This window comes from Chelmon rostratus, chromosome 18 (genome assembly GCF_017976325.1).
Source record: "Chelmon rostratus isolate fCheRos1 chromosome 18, fCheRos1.pri, whole genome shotgun sequence".
In the NCBI taxonomy this organism is placed as follows: domain Eukaryota; kingdom Metazoa; phylum Chordata; class Actinopteri; order Chaetodontiformes; family Chaetodontidae; genus Chelmon; species Chelmon rostratus.
The window spans coordinates 5023248-5042740 of record NC_055675.1 but is presented as its reverse complement, the minus strand read 5'-3'; the positions used below and the strand labels follow the sequence as shown (position 1 = coordinate 5042740).

At 42.4% G+C, this 19493-nt stretch overlaps 1 protein-coding gene across 1 annotated transcript; it reads right to left on the bottom strand.

The window, feature by feature from the left end:
* Nucleotides 1-271: 271 nt before the first annotated feature.
* elp3 (elongator acetyltransferase complex subunit 3) lies at nt 272-19322 on the bottom strand. The gene is made up of 15 exons (XM_041958818.1): nt 19181-19322; nt 18728-18827; nt 17895-18033; nt 17186-17256; nt 16853-16916; nt 16552-16620; nt 15823-15977; nt 12607-12768; nt 12334-12460; nt 5027-5220; nt 4106-4196; nt 2780-2845; nt 2391-2618; nt 2199-2280; nt 272-1257 (listed from the first exon to the last, which is right to left on the bottom strand). Exons 1-15 carry the CDS (start codon nt 19200-19202, stop codon nt 1166-1168), a joined length of 1662 nt encoding a protein of 553 aa, XP_041814752.1. The 5' UTR covers nt 19203-19322; the 3' UTR covers nt 272-1165.
* Nucleotides 19323-19493: the final 171 nt, after the last annotated feature.

Here is a 19493-nt window from a genome sequence, read left to right as displayed (position 1 = left end):
ATTGCTCAATAGACAGGTAACTGATGGAGATGTAATTGGAAAGGCTGTGTCAAATGAGCCAGTAAAAGTCTCTCATAGGGCAATCATCAGGGGTCTCCTGCTGGGGCGTGCACCCTTGACATTGGGGAATACATTATAGGAGCCACTCATACAATGTGACCTTTCTTCGGAGGCTGAAACCTTTTAGGCTTTTCTCTCATTTAGGTTTAATTATCGAAATGTCTTGCAATGATTCCTGCAGCATTTTCTCCCACAAAGCAGAACGCAAACAGAAACTGAAATATACTTTATTCATCGAGGGAAAAAAAAAGTCAAGAGATGTGTTCAACATCTAGAATTTCCCAGAATACACGAAGCCCAAGAATGCATGACAGAAAAACATGAAATAGGATTAACTGGGGGGCTTTAAAAAGCAATTTATGTAACACTAATATTCAATTTCCTGCCCTATAAATCAAAATTGAGCAATTACACAACGGCTGCCCAGCGAGGACACTTCCAACTGTTCATTCATCCACTGCCAAACACTAATGAACGCTTGACTCATAATGAGTTTCCTATTTAATGGCAACATAAACATGATTAACTCAAAGCGTGATGCTAAACAGGTTTCTAGTCCCAGACGGACACAGAAATTATTTCAGGTATACCTAGACATTCAGACTTCTCTTTGCCGTTTAGCAGGATTGTTCTCATTCCTTGTCAGACTGGATCAGAGTTGGCAAGGCACAGGTGCTACCCATTTGTTTCAATGTGGAAAGCTAAAATACCAACATGCGACTGTTTGTGTGTCAAAGAAGCAGACTAAAACCTAACTTAAAAACAAAAAACACTCCTTTTCTGTCGCAGTAAAGAACGTTTGTATCTAAAATTGAACTAAAACCTTGTCCACAAGATGCTCTGGCTTCATCTGAAATAACTTTACCCCTCGCACCCTCTCACACCGTCTCCTTATCTACATGAAGTGGAGGAGATGCAACAGCACGGCCTGCTGTGCACCAGATAAAAAGCCCGGACTGAGAGAAAAACCCAGCCGTTATCTCCTCTGATGCTACAAAAGTTCCACGAAACGCACTGCAGAAACTGTGTCCCGAGGATATTATCTTGATAAATAAAATAATGTGTGCGCCTGTGTCCACTGGCCAGATAAAAACATTGTCCAGATTCAGTCCAGTCCAGGTCCATACAGGTCCTTCACCATGTACGGTCCCTCCAGCTCATATCCCATCTTCCTGTAGTAGTTCCTCGTTCCTACACCTGCAAAACACACCAGAGAAGACGGCGAGGTGCTCAGTGTGGGAGGAGGCCACTGCTGGGAAAACTGGAACAATTCTGCTGTACCTTCCATGTAATCGATTTTTCTTTTCACTTGTGAGCACAAAATAACTAGAGGCTGACGCACGCTTTGGCGGCAGATGTGTTGAAATCAGCATCAGAAATGAATGTTTAATGCACTGCATTGATCTATAAATCTAAAAGCACACTGTACCTTGATTTCATCACGCATCAATGACATCAGGCTGCTGCAGACTAACCACGCACACCTTCACACGCCAGGCGAGTCCGCTATAACTCATTATTCTGTTGGTTGTAGCAAACGTCCTATTACCGCGCCTCGTTAATCCTCTGTGTCACTGCCTCCTTTCCAACTTATTTGAGCAAAAGTGATGTTTCACGTTTTATTTTTGAAATGCAAAACTGTGCAAATGATGCTGGCATCAAATAACATACGATGAGACCATTTACAATGCGAGGTACCATTGAATTAAGACTGAAACAGCATTACAATGAAGCAACCATATAAACTGCTTCACCAAAACATTTTTCTGCTTCTATCATCATACTAATTAACTTTTGGCTGCAGGTTTGCGTTGCTGTGTGTTCACATCATTCAGCTCTGCAACATCTTTTTTTCAGATGCACGATGTAAGATGTCCAAAGTTGTTGAAAAGAAACCTGAAATATTCTGTTTATCAAGTTGGAAATGCTTAAATGACTTAAATATGTTGTAGAGGTGTAAACTTTATACAGACTTCAAACCACTAGACCCTAAGTCTAATTCAAATGTTTAAACTTGCAGTGGTTTTACTTCCTTGTGAGATTTGGTTTCGTACTGACCTTTTAAAGTCTTGACATAGCTTATACAGATGTTTGTATTTAGATGTGAAGAGGACAAATGATGCTGTTTTGTGTCTCACCTGAGATGACAGCTAATTTAAAAGAGCCATGTTCATCTCTGGCAATTCTCTCTGCCTCCTCCATCAGCATCATACCAAACCCCTAAACAAGAGGGAGGGAAAGGAACAGATAAACAGAGTTATGGTGTCTGGGTATCTACTTAATACGTGGAGAGTGTGTGTGTGTGTGTGTGTGTGAGAACGTATAGCCACCTGGTGTTGGAACTTGCTGGGGTCTCGGCTGCTTACGGGGACGACGCTGCCGTAAACGTGCAGCTCGCGGACAATGGACACACCTCCTTTCAGCTCCGGACGGAAGGACTGCGGGGAGCAGCGACGCAGACGCAGCAGACCAATCAGGATGTCCTGCTCCGGGTCCTCGTAGGACAGGAAGGTCTCCCAGCCGCCGTTAGCCACGTAGTCCCTCCGCACCAGCTCCACCTGGACACACACTCAGTTAGTGATGGTTGTGCAAAAAACACACGCCACTTGATAAACAGGAGCTTTTTAAAATAATCCGCGTCTTGGACAGCACAACATTTCATCCATTCATCCAACTCTATCACGTGAACGCACTTTGTCTCCAGCATGCCGATCATTACCTGGTAAGGTCTGACTTTGTGGTGGATCTCCTGAATGCCCACTTCTCTGGTCCTCACGTCTCGACACTGCGCACGGAGAAACAACACAGTGAGACGCTGCAGGTGGAAGGCTGCACACATCCCACTCCTCAGCAAGGCAACCACTGTGCCCCGCTCGTTTGAATACACTCCCGCTGTATGCAGCATCAAATCAGAGAGCAGTTGCTCATGGCATGATGAAAAAGACAGATTAGTGAAAACCTATTTGTTTGGCTGCACTGTAAAGGGATACACCAGATGCTGTTCTGCTGTATTACTGACAAAGCAGCTGCTCAAGGAGTGTTTGCTGCCCACAGAATACTGAACCCTGTAGTATTAAACCAAACCTGCTGTTACCACAGTCTGAAATCATAAGAACTATTACTTTAAAGGCTTTCAGCTACATGGATGAAGTCCAATTCCTTAAAGGATAAAAAAAAAGTATTACAGATTTATATTGAAAAGTAAGACGACAGATTTCTGCTTGTGTTTATCGACACTCAGCAAGTTGCACTAAACTGCGAGCTGGTTGGAAAAGTTTGGAAAACTCAGTGGGAAACTAGGTTGAATAGATTGAACTGAGCACAAGACACAGTTTGCTGGAAATGTAGTGACATAAAGTGTAACACATCTCTGACGCGGTTGCCACCACTCTGTGGCTCAGTCTGTATAAGAGATTTTCTCTTTAATAATGAATAATGCTAGAAAAATGTTCTCGGGTCAACACAGAGCAAAACTTAAGTTTTACAGTGGAGGGGAAAGAGCAGAAGTTGTAGCTGATTTCAGTGTGGTGTTATTTCAGCCTCACGGTTACTAAACGCCTTGCTTGTTTCTAATAGGAGCTTACAGGAGGCTCCTTACCCCCATAGGTGTTTCTGATGAACAGTTTGGACGAGGCTCTTTATCCTGAGGCTGTTTTGATGGAAGTTGGTCAGGGGTCTTCTGCTTCATGTGTTGTGCTGCTGAACCTGGTGAACCCTCGCCTGCTGTTTTCACGCTTTGACTTCATCAACTTTCTTCATAAATTCAATAAAATGTGAGGGGCGGGCATGGAAGGGAGGGTGCTCCAATTCTATGCTCCAGCAGTTCTAAACTATACATGGCAGGTTCTTTAATCTGTCATCTTATTCTGTCAGAGCGACGTATGCAAATTATTCAGCCAGCATTGGTTTGTTGGCAGCGCCACCACCAGGGTTCTACGGTGCTCGTTTGGATCACATCCCAGCTGGAAAAGTCTATTAGCTTCCACACCCTGAATAAGCTGACACGGTGTCTTTTGGTCTAATGCGAGAGGCCTTCGAGTCTCACCTCAGTGCCCATGTCCTTCATCCTGGCCAGCGCCAACTCTCTCAGGTTGCCGTGCTCCACTCCGGAGCTCACCAGCGGCATGGGGATGTCCCTGATAGGCCATACGAGAGCAGGGAGCAGATGATACATAAAATGATGGAGGAGTGGCTTCAAAATGGGATACTGCAGATGCAAGCACATAAAAATGAATCCACGCCTCCGTCTATCCATCCAAATCTAACTCAACTTGTTCTGTGATGATGAATATTTTATTTCACATTGACTGACACAGACCAGTCACCTGTCAGACACCAATCACTGTGGACTTCACTCATGATGTCATCCATAGCAACAGCATCAACCCCACCCCTTTTAGCTTAGGAGATCTGTTTGCTCTCTCTAGTGCCAGTGATTGGTTTGTCCATTCTGGGGTCGTGTAGAAACATGGCCGACTTCGTGGAAGAGGATCTGCTTCCTCTATACATATAAGGAGCTCTGTCTAAGGTAACAAAAGTAGGGTCCGATGAAATCATTTGATTTTTTTCAGATTCTGTTTCATTTATAAAAAGCTCATCCTAAGGTATAAAATAAATACCTATTTTCAGGTGATTATACACTATTGAAAACATAGTTATGAATAATCTATTCCATTTCTGCCATATTCTGCCAACAGATCCCCCTAAATCTTACACACTGGTCTTTTAAAACCCTGTGTTTATCATTTTGATGGTGTGGTCACATAAAGGAAATTTCACGAGGAAATGGCTTCAGTCTGTTCTGCTTTCATTTATTTGACAGGTTTACTACTACTTTTTTTTTTTTTTTTTTTTTTTTACACACGTCAACAAGAATGTGATTATATGTACAGTATGGAGTTCCACTTTAATGAAGCTTTAATCTACTATGTGCGACCATCACCACCAGGCCCATTCTTTGTCTCACCTCTGCACCCTGTAGACTCGTGTCCAGGGCGGCACCAGTGCCAGGATTCGGGCCACTAGGTCCACCAGCGCACTGGGTGTGTAGCTCTTGTACCGGCCCGTCTTCCACAGCTCATACAGACCTGTACCTCGGATCACCAGCGTTGGGTACAGCTTCAAGCCATCGGGTCTGAATGCTGGATTCTCGAAAAACTCCTGCAGGAAACACACAGAACCATGAAAAACATTAAAGTGTAGATCAGAGTTCTCTGTCTTGGTCTGGAAATGTTTAGGTTGTACAAAAATTCACCATTTGCAAAGGCAATGACTCCTGAATGTAGAAGCAGACTTCCACTGAGAGTGCATAAAGCAGATATCAAAGAAGCAGCACAGCAGTTCAGTTATTCAATTGAAGAAACAAGATTTTGGTGTCTGGTTTAGTGCAGCGATGGGAATCAGTGTGATTTCCAGTCATTCTCCTCCCCCTGTACTGACTATCATGATCAGAACCGTGAAGATCTGGAATCGAGGCGCATTCTCCAAAATAGGCCACATTATCAGTATCTCATAATCTCTCTCTCGTCACAGCTCATAATCACATGAGGACATGTTCCACACGGCCCCGCACTAAACCTAAAGGGAGGGGGACAATCTGACAAATGATGCTTCCGCACCAAAAAAAAGGAGACTCAACACTATTTTGCACCTGCGACCATCTTGGATCACATATCAGAGCTCCTGTTGGTTGGTGGAGAGGAACCCTGTTAAGGATGCCTCCCCGAGGACAGGGAGCATCTGTACGAGGGAGATAAGTGAGAGAGGGTCTCGGGCTGGGAGAAAGTTGAAATCGAATTTCTTTATCAGGAAAGCAACGACAGACGCAAGGAGGATGCAAAGTTCCCCTGCCGCTGCCCTCTCCCTACAGTGACTCCTAAACTGGTCTGTCATCCAGGCTGAGCAGGACAATATATACAGGCAGCAGATAATGGCTGAAAAGAAAATCAAGAAATCCCCACTGCCAACCAGCACTCAACAACTCTGTACCGAGACGGCTGAATGGAGTTATTATTACTCATTTTCATGGGGGTTGTTTCAGGTTTAAGTAAACATCCCTGGACTGAAAAATCAGCTGCTATTTGCATCATATTTGCACCATTTGCTCGCCATTCTCATCCAACTGGATACAGCAAGCAAGCAAAACGTATGGGCTGGAATTTCCATTCATGGCGTCCATTAATTATATTTTTCTGCTTAATCCTTTTAAGGGTCACGAGGCAGCGGAGTCTTAGAGTAGGACAGGCTGCCCGGTTACGGCCAAAATGATCACCACAAACATTTTGCTCAGTCTTCAGATGACAAATATCCCTACAATGAAATGCTTGATTTCCCCTATGTGTAGATTATATCACCTTTAATATTATTCCGACTTAAGTTAACACAATCCAGTGTAAACAACAAAACAAAATGTGTTCCTCTGTCAAATTCATATTTGATACAACCACTTCCAAATCCTTCAGAGGCTTTGAACATTTTTACACTGACAGAAGACTGTCTTTAACTTCACACTGTACTCTGTGAAACACAAACTTCAAACTGCAAATCTTATCATTTAATCAAGCTTGCAATCGCAGCTGTTGTTTGGTGCTGAGCAAGCCATGGACGGTGGGTTTTTGGAGCTTTTTGTCCTGAAAACAGCTGCGAGCTGCGTCTGAAACAATAAAGTTGAGGGACGTAAAATCAAAAGAATGCGCTTAAAGGCGCTAAACGGCGGCCAGAGACAATCCTCTGCAAGTTCATCACTACGAGCAACCACTTTAACAGCGATTCAGTGTTTGGATCTGTTGTTGATACATAAAAATAATGACTAGAGCAGCTTTAAGTCTTTACTCTGTGGATGTCTGAAATTTGGACTTGAACTTAATTTAATTTAACCTGGTTAAAGTTAAAGTTATTTTTCAGTTCAGTGTTTTTTGCCAAATTGGACTAACTGTTGTGAAATGCATTCCCCTCTTCATACAACATCTGCAAAGCCAGTTATGTTTTAATTTTAAATTCTTCTTACAGCCATGTTTATCGTCTACTCCTTTACTGTCTTTGCAGCCACATTACTTTGCTTCTTTATTACCACCAGCAACTATGGATCAATACTGCATCCTCAAACATTGCTCCATAGCGCTACTAGTGGTCAAAACTCCACAGGGCACCTTTAATTGAGACCACATGAGCATAGGCATCCTGGATTTAAGCGTGTACTAACTTGTTAAGAATAGAAATGTGTTTCATCATCTTAGGTCCAAACAATTTCCTGGAAAGTCTCCAGGGGGAATCTATAAAAAATTCACTGCTACACTTTGAACACACAGTGTATCTAGAAAGAGAGGCTGGAAGTGAAAGTAGTGGAAAAATCCTGAGATGCTTAGATTGGATCCTGGAGTGAAGAGTGAAGAAGAACCTGCATATTTTCCCCACACACTACCGCGAGGCGTGACATGGAAGATTAGATATGATGAGGAGGAACAAAGGGGAGCCACGCTCCCCACACCATGCACGAGCTGCATCATCTGAAAGTCTTAGTGTGATAAGAGAGAGGAGGGGAGAGAGGCAGAGAGGAGATAGACGACGTGACAGGAGAGATGGGAAGAAGAGCGGCTGACAGAAGAGAAGAGAAAGCATCAAGCGAAAAGTTACGACTGGAGAGGAGAGAAAAGAAAAAGATAAGGTGAAAGATAATGGAGACAAGAGAAAGGGATGAGGGGAAAAAGACAAACAAGGAGACAGGAGGGAGAAAATACTGAGACTACACACGGAGGAAAAAGACAGCAAAGACAAAGAAAGGAATTAAGTCTCGGGAGAGGAGAGGTGACAGAGGAAGGGTTACAGGAAAGCAAAGGGACTCCGAGGGGCCACATACACATTTAATCTGCTTCCTCTCACAGCGCCGACCTGCTGCTGCCCTCAATATTACCATCAAACACACATTCACACACACACACACACACACACACACACACACACACAGGTAATGTAACAAATCTGCAGGAAGACACACGCTCTCTCCCACAACTTAAATCTTTTTCTGTGCAAAATAAAGCACTCAGAGCTGTTGATGCTTAGGAGATTGGAAGTGTCCTGAATGACATCATAACAGTACAGCTCATCCGCTTTTTCCTCCGTCAGCGCTGACAACAACGCGTAAAAAATAGCCTCTAGAAAACTGAAATGGTGCTCCGCTTTCTCACAACTCTAAATAACACCGGCGTACAATCTAGCGTTTTCAGGGAAATCAATAAGACAGCAGTTAAATCACTTCTTCCTTGTCCTCAGTCTGTCAGTGAATAAACAACAAGACTGTGCATCACAGCTGACATCTGGTCACCACCGGAGCAGACGTTTTGGTTTCTCTGCTGAGGCTCAGCTCATTAAACCTCCACTCGATCCTTCCCTGCTCTCCGTGATCACCCACAGTACAATGTGTTTTATTTACAGCCCATCCCATGTATCAGCCAATGTGAGCTTCTCATAGATAACATCAGCATCAGCGTACAGTCTGAGCCGGCCGATAAGTAACAAGAAACTGCAGTGCAGAAATGCCAATGATGAAGCATGGTTCAGGTCAAAGTTTTAACTTGTCCAGCACTCTCTTTAGGTTTACGACCAAATACCTGCAAAGCTAATGACATTCCCATCAGCCTCAGCTCTGCGTTGCGTTCAGTGCTAATTAGTGCATAATAGCAAAAGTCAGAGCATATCTGTGCCTAAGTACAGCCACACAGAGCTGCTAGCATGGCTGTAGCCTCTTGGTCTTGTTCAGTTTTTACAGAGTCAGGCTAGCTGGTTCCTTACTTCCAGCCTTTATGTGAAGCTAAGCTAAGCTAACCACCTCCTGGCTCCAAATTCATTCTGTACACACAAACATGAGAGCGGTATTGATCCGCTATCATCTTTTGTCCATTTTTGAAAAGCTCAGCCTTGCAGCAGTGAAGACACCTCCACGACGTGCACAGAGGATCACAGTGAGAAGAAATGCAGTTTTAAATTGAGCTGGCTCAGTGTAGACATACTCTTACATCTCATCAGTCAGCCCCTCCGAGCAGAACAAAGATTCACTTCATACCTTGAGTTTTTTTTGTTGTTTTTCCCCTTTTATTTGCAGCTCATTACAGAGCAAAATCAAGGTTTTAAACTTTTTCACCTCTGCAGACAGCTCCATTGTAATGCAAAACCCTGTGAAGCACCACACTGCCAGTAATCAGAAACGTCATTACAAAAAAAAAAATCCATAAATAGTGGAATTAATAGGTGAAGGGGAGAGAAATTGTTACTATTGCTAATTCTGAGACAATGATTGACATATTTGATGAGTCACGGGGGGTGCGTCAGAGTCTCACCTGCACCAATTAGCAAGATCTTTTCTTTTCCTTCATTGTGTTTCTAATCGTTAGAATTGTGCTTCATCAACGTAAAAATAAACCAGATGAGCCTCAGAGTCTTCATTTACATCCTACAGTCAGGCATGTTGGGAGGGAGCACAGTCTAATTCCGCTCATTCATATTATAGCTGGGTTTCCAATCAGGGCTGCAAAGTGAGCCTGCTGCTGAGAGACATCTGACAGGATTTTCTATTGAGTCACATCACAGTTGGGACTGTGAGTCGACTGTCACGGCTCTTCCGTTTCTATTTTAAGATGCAACATGTAAAACTTGTTAGTATACCACTGTGAGATAAGTAGTGATGACGCACCCTGAGGCCACGCAAAAACAAAAAGAACACGATTGCTAATGTCACAAACAATAAACTTAATGATCAACTTGGTGCATAACTTTACTGGCATTATTCTAAGTCTGGAGGTTTTACCTGTTCTGTTTGTCATTTCTACTTAAACTTTTTTCTCTACCTGAAACTCAAAATAATAAATCATCTTCTGCAAAGAACATTTAAGGATTTTAATTATTGTCAGTTAATTTAAACACAAGATACTTCTGCTCAAAAAGAGGATTCATTCTCAGTGAAGAACCTTGGACCCCTAATCTGCCTCTATACATGCCAAAGAGCAGTGATTCCTAACACGTCTCTGGGGGTCATCAGGTGGAAACCTCCCTTCAACAGTGTTTCGCCTACTTAGTCCCACTACACCTCCAGGAGGCTAGGCGGTGAACTCTGGCGTCCCAGAGTCACCCCCCCTAGTGCCAGTTCACACTGCTCCTACACAATCCAAACAGCACCGCCACGTTCAACTGACCCAGAGATGCTCCAGGTAGTGGCCAGTACCGATGCTACCATTTAGCTAATGCTAATGTTAATGCTAATGCTAACCGCTGAGAAGAACAGAAGAAGACAATACAGTTCCAATGCTACCCTTTAGGTAATGTTAAGTGCTAACCGCTAACTGCTAAGAGGAACAGAAGAAGACAATACAGCTAGATTCACCTATACTGTTAATGTTAACTGCTAGCTGCCAATACTAACTGCTAAGATACTATCATACTACCACCACTTTAGCTATTGTTAGCTGCTACCATGCTACCACAGGCCTAGATGCCACATGTAACTGCCGATTGCCACACTACCATCATCTACCCCTGCCTCTCACCAACTGCACCAATAAAAGCGGGGGGGCGGGGGGGGAATACAAACCCTGGTTCAGGTAGGGGGTAGAAAATGAAGAGTCAGAGTCAAAGATGAAAGTAGGGATACTAACAAGACTAGATTTAACAGCCTCTTCTAACATGATATCATAATGAGTTCCAGCTGATCTCAGTGCAGTGAAGACATACATTTACCCATTTATGCTCAAATAAATGCACATTTGCATGCCAGCTGCAGACTGTGCAAGTTGTTTCCCATCCAACTAGCCTCTCTGATACAGCAGTAGCTGACCTCACACGGACTATAACTGCATGTCGATTAATACAAACTAAATTGATTTCATTCTGACGGCAAAGTTTAAAACCTAGAATAAATGTTATGTAGCACAAAGCCACAACAACACTTCCAGGGGTTAGATGCAACACTCACTGCAGATTCAAGACTAAAACTACTCCCAAAGACAGAAAGACGCCGTTCACCATTCATTTTGCTCGTCATCATTGTGGCGCGGGAGCCTCGTCTGCACCCCACATTTAGTCATAAATGGGTAAATACAACCTTTGCAATCAGCTGTTTGCACATCAATACTCTAGGCCTCCTGACTCTTTAGATCTGCCAGTGAAAGGACCAGCAGAAGTTGTGGCACATCAGCGAAGTTCTCCAACTATGCAAGAGCAACTGTCACATTCATAGCGCCCATATCATTAATTCATCACATGTGCCTGTAAACTATCATCAGTGGTGATACCACACGCAACACTGTTAAAAGGTCAGAAAGATAATAGATGATTGCTGATAGCAAGCAAAACAACATTCAAACAGGGAAGCAAAGTGCTGCTTCCAATGTCAATAAAATGAATGATGCATTTCATCATATAACTGTACTTAGTAGTTGAGAACCTACACACAATGACTCCATCTTGTCTTTACTCCAGGTATCTAATAACTAGAATCCCAGAGTCTTGTCCTGTGTGGATTATAAGGAAACAGATGTATCTGTCGTCACTGTCTGATAATTAATTTATACTGGGATATAAATTTTAAGCAATGTAACTGAGCTTTAAATCCAGCAGAACCAACCTCTGGAACTTTGGTGTCTTATGGTTTATTGACAGCGTCCGATACCAATGATGTGATTTTATCGTCTTTTTAGGAGCGCAGCGCTACTCTGTGGGGACAAATATGGCACGCAAGAATTATTCCTACTTTAAATTACCATGTAGATTTCATTTGCCAAATTCAAATCGAGATATCACAATCATGACATCATTTGGGAACGGTTCCCGAGCACAGCCCTAATCCCAGTCCACCATTGCAAACAAACTGCGTTTACCGACAACAGTTTATGAAGTGTTCCTGAGCCCGTGTAGTAATCTCCTTTATACAATCATGTGTTCACAAAGGGGTGAAGCTTGCAATCAATGACACGGATGAGGTACATTAACATCAATATTAAATATGATGTCTTTGTACTGTTTTCAATTGAGGATATGTCAAAAAAAGAATTTCAAATCATCACATTCTGTTTTCTTTATATTTTCCACAGCGTCCAAACTTTTTGGAATCGGAGTTGTACAACAACACATTATGACTAACTAAGCTGACACCATGGACGGCTGTGTGCTGCTATGAATGAAGGCCTGTCAGCCACAAAGACCGGAGATGGCCAGCTCAAGGTATAATTATGTAAAAATAATCTAAAATGCTGAATATAACAACAAATCATATTTGTGACTGCTTACAATGAACTGCTCCACATCCCTCTCCATGCCCACGTTAGGCAGATCTGGCATCATGTGGGCGACAACTTTGAAGCCGGCGTCCTTTGAAAGGTGGAACGACTCGCACACAGCTCGCACCGTGTGGCCTCTGGAAGAAACAGACATGTAGAAATACAGAAATACACAGCTGAATTATAAAGCCTGAGGGTACAAGATCAGCATCGCCGGCAGCCATCGCACCGTGTCTGCAGTCTTATCTACATGCGTCCGTTCACTCGCCCCTGACCCACTGACCTGTTGGTGTCGCGGGCCACATCCTCATACACGCTCTGGACTCCTATCTCCAGCCGGGTGCAGCCGTAGCCCAGCATGTCGCTGAGGTGTCGCTTCAGGCAGTAGTCGGGCCGCGTCTCAATGGTGATTCCCACGCACTTGGTGTTACTGCGCTCAGAGTACCTGCAGGAGGAAACTGCCTCACTTACTTTTTTGCTCAAATTATGCTCATATCTTATCATACCATTCTTCTTTGATATAATAAGGTTTTTTTTAATTGGACTATTTAGTCTTGCTGACTATGTTGGAGTGCTCTCTATGCTGGGATCATTTAGCAACATCAATTTACATGCTGTGAGTTTGCACGGCTCATTATCCAGACAATTAACACTAACCTCACGTTAAGGACACACAATGCAGTGAATGCAATGAAGGAAACTGATGATAGCATGAAAAAAACAAGATTGCAATGCAAAAAATGTTAAATGAGACATTGAGTGTTTAGTTAAACACTTAAATCAATCATTTATATGAGGTGTTGTATGTCAATGTTGTGTTTACAGCTTGCTGTGCTGTCCCCATGTGGGCAAAAATAAATAAATAAAAGGTTTTAATTAATAAATCAATTTGTGCTTGTTTGCCCCAAGGAGGTGAGGGCCTGAAGATAGCACTGAGCAGCAGGAGTCAGCTACTGCATTCAATGACAAATGATTCATTAATGATTTAATGACTTTTCAATTACTAGCAATGTTTACTTTCAACCCCATTTTCATACAGGCTATTTAAAGGAAGAATGAAATCATATATATTGCTTTTTTAAAGTTAGTATTACAGTGATAGTTAGTTTATATGCATATATAGACATACACATGAGCACACAATACATTTGTCCAGTTATCAATACGAGTCCTCCAATCCTCGAACCATCTCTAAAACTCTTCACTGTACATATTTATATATCACGCTCCCTTCCTAAATCCTTAATTACTTCATTTCCAGGGAAACATTAAATATCTGGAAAAGGTTAAATTGCATGATCAAGCTTAACTGCTCATTGTCCAAGAGCAAGGCAAGATTAAACCTTTGCAAAAGATCACCAAACCAGTTTGAACTGCACACCGTGTGACCAGACGGCAGCAGGTCTGCTGACTAAAGGAGCTATAAAGCACTAAAAGAAGCAGCCAGATGTAAAAAGTGATTATACGTGCAAAAGTACGACCCCTTGTCATTCTTTAACTGTAATCTTAAGACAGATTCTGAACCTGAGACCGCTGCTGCTTTGAAACCTATTTGAGTCGCTGATCGAAACTGAAAAAAAAATACAAAAAAATACAAAACCAACACAATCGAGCCACCAGACATGTCTTATCCCAGCACACCAGCCAGCTGTCATTTTCTCCACTCCAGCTGCTCCAAAAACTATTAGCTGCCCTCATGCCAGCTAATATTCCATCTGATTCTGTATCTGCTGGCAATAAATGCCCAGCCTTTACAGTCTGCTGGCTGATTTATGCCAATTACAGGAGTTTATGCTCCAGAGAGAATGATCAGATTGTATGAGATGAATCAATAAAAAGTCTATTATCTCAGGCAAATATCTGGCGGTATCTTGCTGCTGTGATCGGATCAGGAGCGGTGTGAGCACGGTAACAAACAGAGACATGTGCATCATGCATGCACGCTGTCTTCAAGACACGAACACGCATCATAAATATCTCACACACGCAGACACACACACACACACACACAGAGGTAGAGATAAGAGCTGTCCGCCAAATCAAGTGCCTCCTCTTTCACAAACTGAGCAGCCGCCGCCACAATTACACCAATCACAGCATCTTAACGAAGAATGCTGATAGCAGAGCAGGGAAAATTCAGGCAAACTCAGCTTACTCACACAAGCGGTGACAAACACACACATACACAGGCAGAGACACACAATCTGGCCTCTCAGGCCTTATCGAACTTTAGGGAATTAAATAGCCCCCGCTGACAAACAAACAGCCTCGGCCCTGTGGAAAAGCCATTATTTGGTCAAATCGTCTGTATGACGTCTTCAACTCTTCAACAAATGGGTATTTCTGCTTTGACTTTGAATCTTCTCCAAGTCATCTGAAAAGTTGCTACTCATCCATACTGAGCAGACCCGTGGCCAATTTCATTCAAAGCTGGCCTAACTCCGTAAGTGAGGAATCGATGGAAATTACTGTGGAGGACTTATTGGGAGCGGCCTCACTTATCATCCTCCTGAGTTCTGAATGGGTGCATTCAACAGTTTTAACCTGAGGAGAGAATAGTGGGCTCTTAGCTTCCTACAGGATGTTTGCTGTGTCGTAGTGGTGAGCTAGTGGAAAGAGAGGTGGAGTGACTATAGACACATCATGATGTAAATGCTGATAACAATATGGTACAATCCTTCCCATGTTGCATATCACACACAGAGAAACAGTTCTTTTGCACTGGATAGGGTTGGAAGGGTGAGTAACAGTGGGGTAAACATTGCTGAACAAACTAGAGGAGGAGACATGAGCTGAGGTAATTAGGAGAGTAATGGATGAGCTGAAGGATGGGAAATTAACTGACAGCAGTTTTTAGATTTGGTCATTAAGTCATTTATCAGGGAAAGATTCCAAACTCTCTCTGGCTCCAGCCTCTCAAATGTGAGAAGTTACTACCATTCTCTGTTTCCTCTGTTTTGCTAATCTAACATCCTTTAGTTTTGAATGACTGGTTGACAATTTAATTTGTTACAATTGCATTTTTTTAACAGTTAAAACATGTCCATAAAAAGCTATGGAGTTATTTTAAGTCTATGTTAGTAAGTCTGGGTAATGTCACTTACTGTCACATAGTTTTGGCAGAGGAAAGCTACATGGATGGATGCAGGGGGAAACACTACAAATGGTAGAATAGCTCCCTCTGGTGCGGACTGTTGTTAGATATTCTCTGAAATGGTACTGGGCAGCTGCAATGTGCAACGCAAACAAATACTGAACAGGGATAACCTTTTACACAGACGATAAAAAGATGATTATGAGATATCAAAATATTTTCAAAACTGCCAGTAATGTAACACCATCACTGCCTTGCAGCTGTGTCAGAGAAAGAAGGACCACCAGCATCAAAGTGACTGTTCTGCTATAGAAATAGAACTCAATAGAAGCGACTGCAGGACGACGAGTCGTTGGCATGAGACATAGAGGAGGACACAGGCTGAAGCCTGCAGCTGCTGAGTACCTGACGGCCTCGGCCACATTGTTGGAGGTGTGTCCCGACAAGGCGTCGTGTAGGTTCCTGATGAAGTAGTCTCTGTACTCCTCGGGCAGAGCCATGAAGGTCCCGCCCATCACGATGAACTCCACCTTGTCCACGCTGTGACCCAGCTGCTTCAGCTGCACATCACACAGAACACACACAAGTTGTCCACGACTGCTAACACTGCAATTTGGCAATACTGAGACATTTTACTGTCTGTGTTTGAGAGCACAGTCACATGCAGTGAAGTGAACCAAATAATGACATGTTCTCTGCAATAACAATTATTATGTCTTGCAAATTAAATTGGAATTTTACTTTGAGGCAGCCTCAATGAAAAAGATGAGAGTGGCAAATTGAGATTGAGAAAGCACAGATTTTGACATAAACTGCTGCTTGAATGAATGGCCTTCAAATAACTGGAGTCAGACCTTGGCAGGTGGGTAAAAGCCATGAGGCTCATTACTGTATACTAAATATATAAAATCAATGCTAGACTATCACTGCACAGAAGCTGATTTGGGGAAATGGCAGTTTTAGCAACATGTACAGCTTGTGATCATGTACAATGAAGACAGAGCTGCTAAACACAGACAGACTTGTGAAGCCACTGGATTAGATTGATTTTTGTATGATCGTAAGCCAAGCCTAAACTTTGGGGCCATGGAAAAGACAAAAATGTGAGTGCATAGACTGCAGGGTCCCACTGACCTGCTCCACCCGGTGTCTGGTCTGAAGGTAGGGGTCATACCGTGCTCGGATTGCTCTCATTGACGTCGGCTATCAGCAAGAGAGAGAGACAAAAAATATTCAAAACTGTAAAAGTCAATTAAAAGCTGTGATCTTACTTGAGAAATTCAACAAATTGTAAATACTACAATGACAAAGAAAAAGCAAATACAAAAGCTGCTACAATAATATGTCACAGTAAGCAGGGGGAATTTACAGAGAGGTCAGCACCAACAGAATGGTATCCTTGTTCAGACACTGAGGCAGAATGGAACTACCTTACCTCATAGCCGGTGTAGGACTGTGTGGAGTACTCAAAGTCTGAGTCTGGTCCACCAGGACAATAGCTGCCAGAGCAGAAGTTGATGTACAAGTTACATTTAACATTAGATAAAAACATGAAACAAACCTGGAAGACATACTGAGGGCTTCCATCTTACTCTCTTGCACTTTTTATCCTTTAACTTGTACTAATGTACACATGTTACATTAATGGACACAATCACATTCTTCTCACATCTACAGCTGACAACATCCAAGTCAACCTTAACTAAATGTCATTACTGATCTGCAACAATATGAAAGTCAACTTAAAAAAACCAACAGCAACACTTACACGCAGATGTTGCCTGTAAAGCTGATGTGGGGACATCGATGTGGTTTGCACATCACAGCCACAACTGCGATCTGCAACGGAGACAGAAGCACTAAATATTTCAACATTTCTTCTATTCTTTAGTGATAAATTGGTAATGAGGTATCTGTTACTGGCACCAACTTTTATACTTTGCTAAATGTAATCTCTTTCAGTGTGCTTTAGTTTGTGTCTTTGTTTGAAAGAAATGCAAAACTTTCTACAAAAATAATAAGAGAACCTCATCATGGTTTAAATGTGAGGCTCCATCGCTTGGTCAGCATCCATTTTCATTTTGTCATACTGTATATTTCTTAATCTGTCAACACCTCCAGGAAACTATTAGGAAATTTGTGAGGAAATGTTGTGAAGTTCAAAGGTAGAATGAGTATTTGATATTTTCCTAATAAACAATGTTGAGTGTGTATGTACTTTCATATTTTGCTGTGTTCAGGAACATTCTTGGGCATCAACCTTTCGGCCATGGGTGTGTAGCCTCCAGCCAATAACAGCGTGCAGGGTGTCACATTCTGCCTTTAACACCAGATAAATGAGCCAATCACACGACATGTGTTGCAGTGGTGTTTCTTCATGTGCATTTTTAGTCTGTTTTGTGAAAGCCTTACAGAGCTCAGCATTAAACTGCTGACCCCGGGTCAGGGAGACAGACTGGAGGTTAAGGGCTACATACCCCGCTAGCAGTGCGGATGGGTTTGGCCTTTAGTTTGGGCACCAGAGCACGACGGTATTGTGGTGGAACGGCAGCGATGATGTCAACCAATCGAGGCTGGGCTTCAAGTCCATATTTAGCTGAAGTCTTCGTCTTCACTCTTTTGAAAACAGATAAATTGATTCATACATGCATCTCATTCATGATTCTTACAACAAATGCAACACAAGGAGTTCCTGCACACTAGAACCACAGCTCTGCTCAATTTTATTAGCACCTCAACTGACTACAGGTCTTCCTCAGGCAAATACCCATGACAAGGGATATATACAGACATGCAAGTAAAATTCAAAGGGGTCTTCCAATGAATTAATCACAAAAGATACAATGAATATACAGGTACAGGAAAAGACAGGTTTTTCACTTGAAAGCTTTTCCAAAAAGATCACAACACATAAGTTCTGTTGCTAATTAACAGCTGTATTGACATACTGTCAGAAAAACTACAAGGGAAATTTCAGCCAGTTATTAACAGTAACAATGACAGCTGACTGACTGTTGCCTCTGAAAGCTGATGCCAGCCTTTACACAGGTACATCTAACGCACTGCACTGGGTTCTTAGAGGGATTTAACATATGATTAAGACTTAACAGTGACAAACCATTAGTCAGATGTCTGGCTGTTTATAATCCTTCAGTACTGTATTAAAACTACAGGAGGAAGTCCATGATTTTATAAATATGAATATATTTTATATCTACTGTAGTCTGTAGACAACATGAGCTTCCTGAAAGGCTTGTGGGGTGTAGTTTGACCTTAAGTGAACTATATGTCTATATTGGTGAAGACTTACTTGTTGAGATTGATGTCTTTGCCGTCTTCATGAGCCTCAACCAGCTGCTTAATGACATCGGCAATGGTCATCATCATCAACTCAGCTCGGCTGAGATCACCTGACACAGAGCAATCAGTACAGTGAGGTTACTACTTTTAGAGTACTTTAATAAAGACAAGTAGAAAGCTGCATGTACAAGCTCCAGGTATAGCTAATGCTAGCTAGCTAAACTAATAAGCGACAGTGCAGTTTACAAAACCCATCGTCAATAGCTGTATGAATTAAGGCTTTAGCATGCAGTGTTTTCAAAATGGGAATGAGAGACATAATGAAACAGTTCTACACAGTTGTGTCACTGTCATGTTATGAAACGGAGGCAGACTTGTAGTTAGCATTAGCAAGCAGCTACAGCCAGACCACGCAGTTTAGAAAGCCATTTGAGATATTTTAAACACTTTGTCACACACTCACTCTTTTTCTTTGGCTTCCCCATTTCTTCCTTTAGGCACACAGTCCAATTTCCAACAGGTTGTGATGGGTTTGAAGAATTACATCAGTTTTTTCACCCAAGAGGACTGTCAGAAATAGTAAACAACTCCACGTTGCGACTGAACACGGCTTCTGTCGTACGGCAATCACAACTGTCGTAAAATAGCGTAAACGCGACTTTTTCCGTATTAAACGTTACATTTAGAACAGTTTCCAACGGTTAAACGGTACCACATTTTTACCGCTGCTGTACCAGTTTATTTAACACTAACGGAAGACATTTTAGTTACTTTTT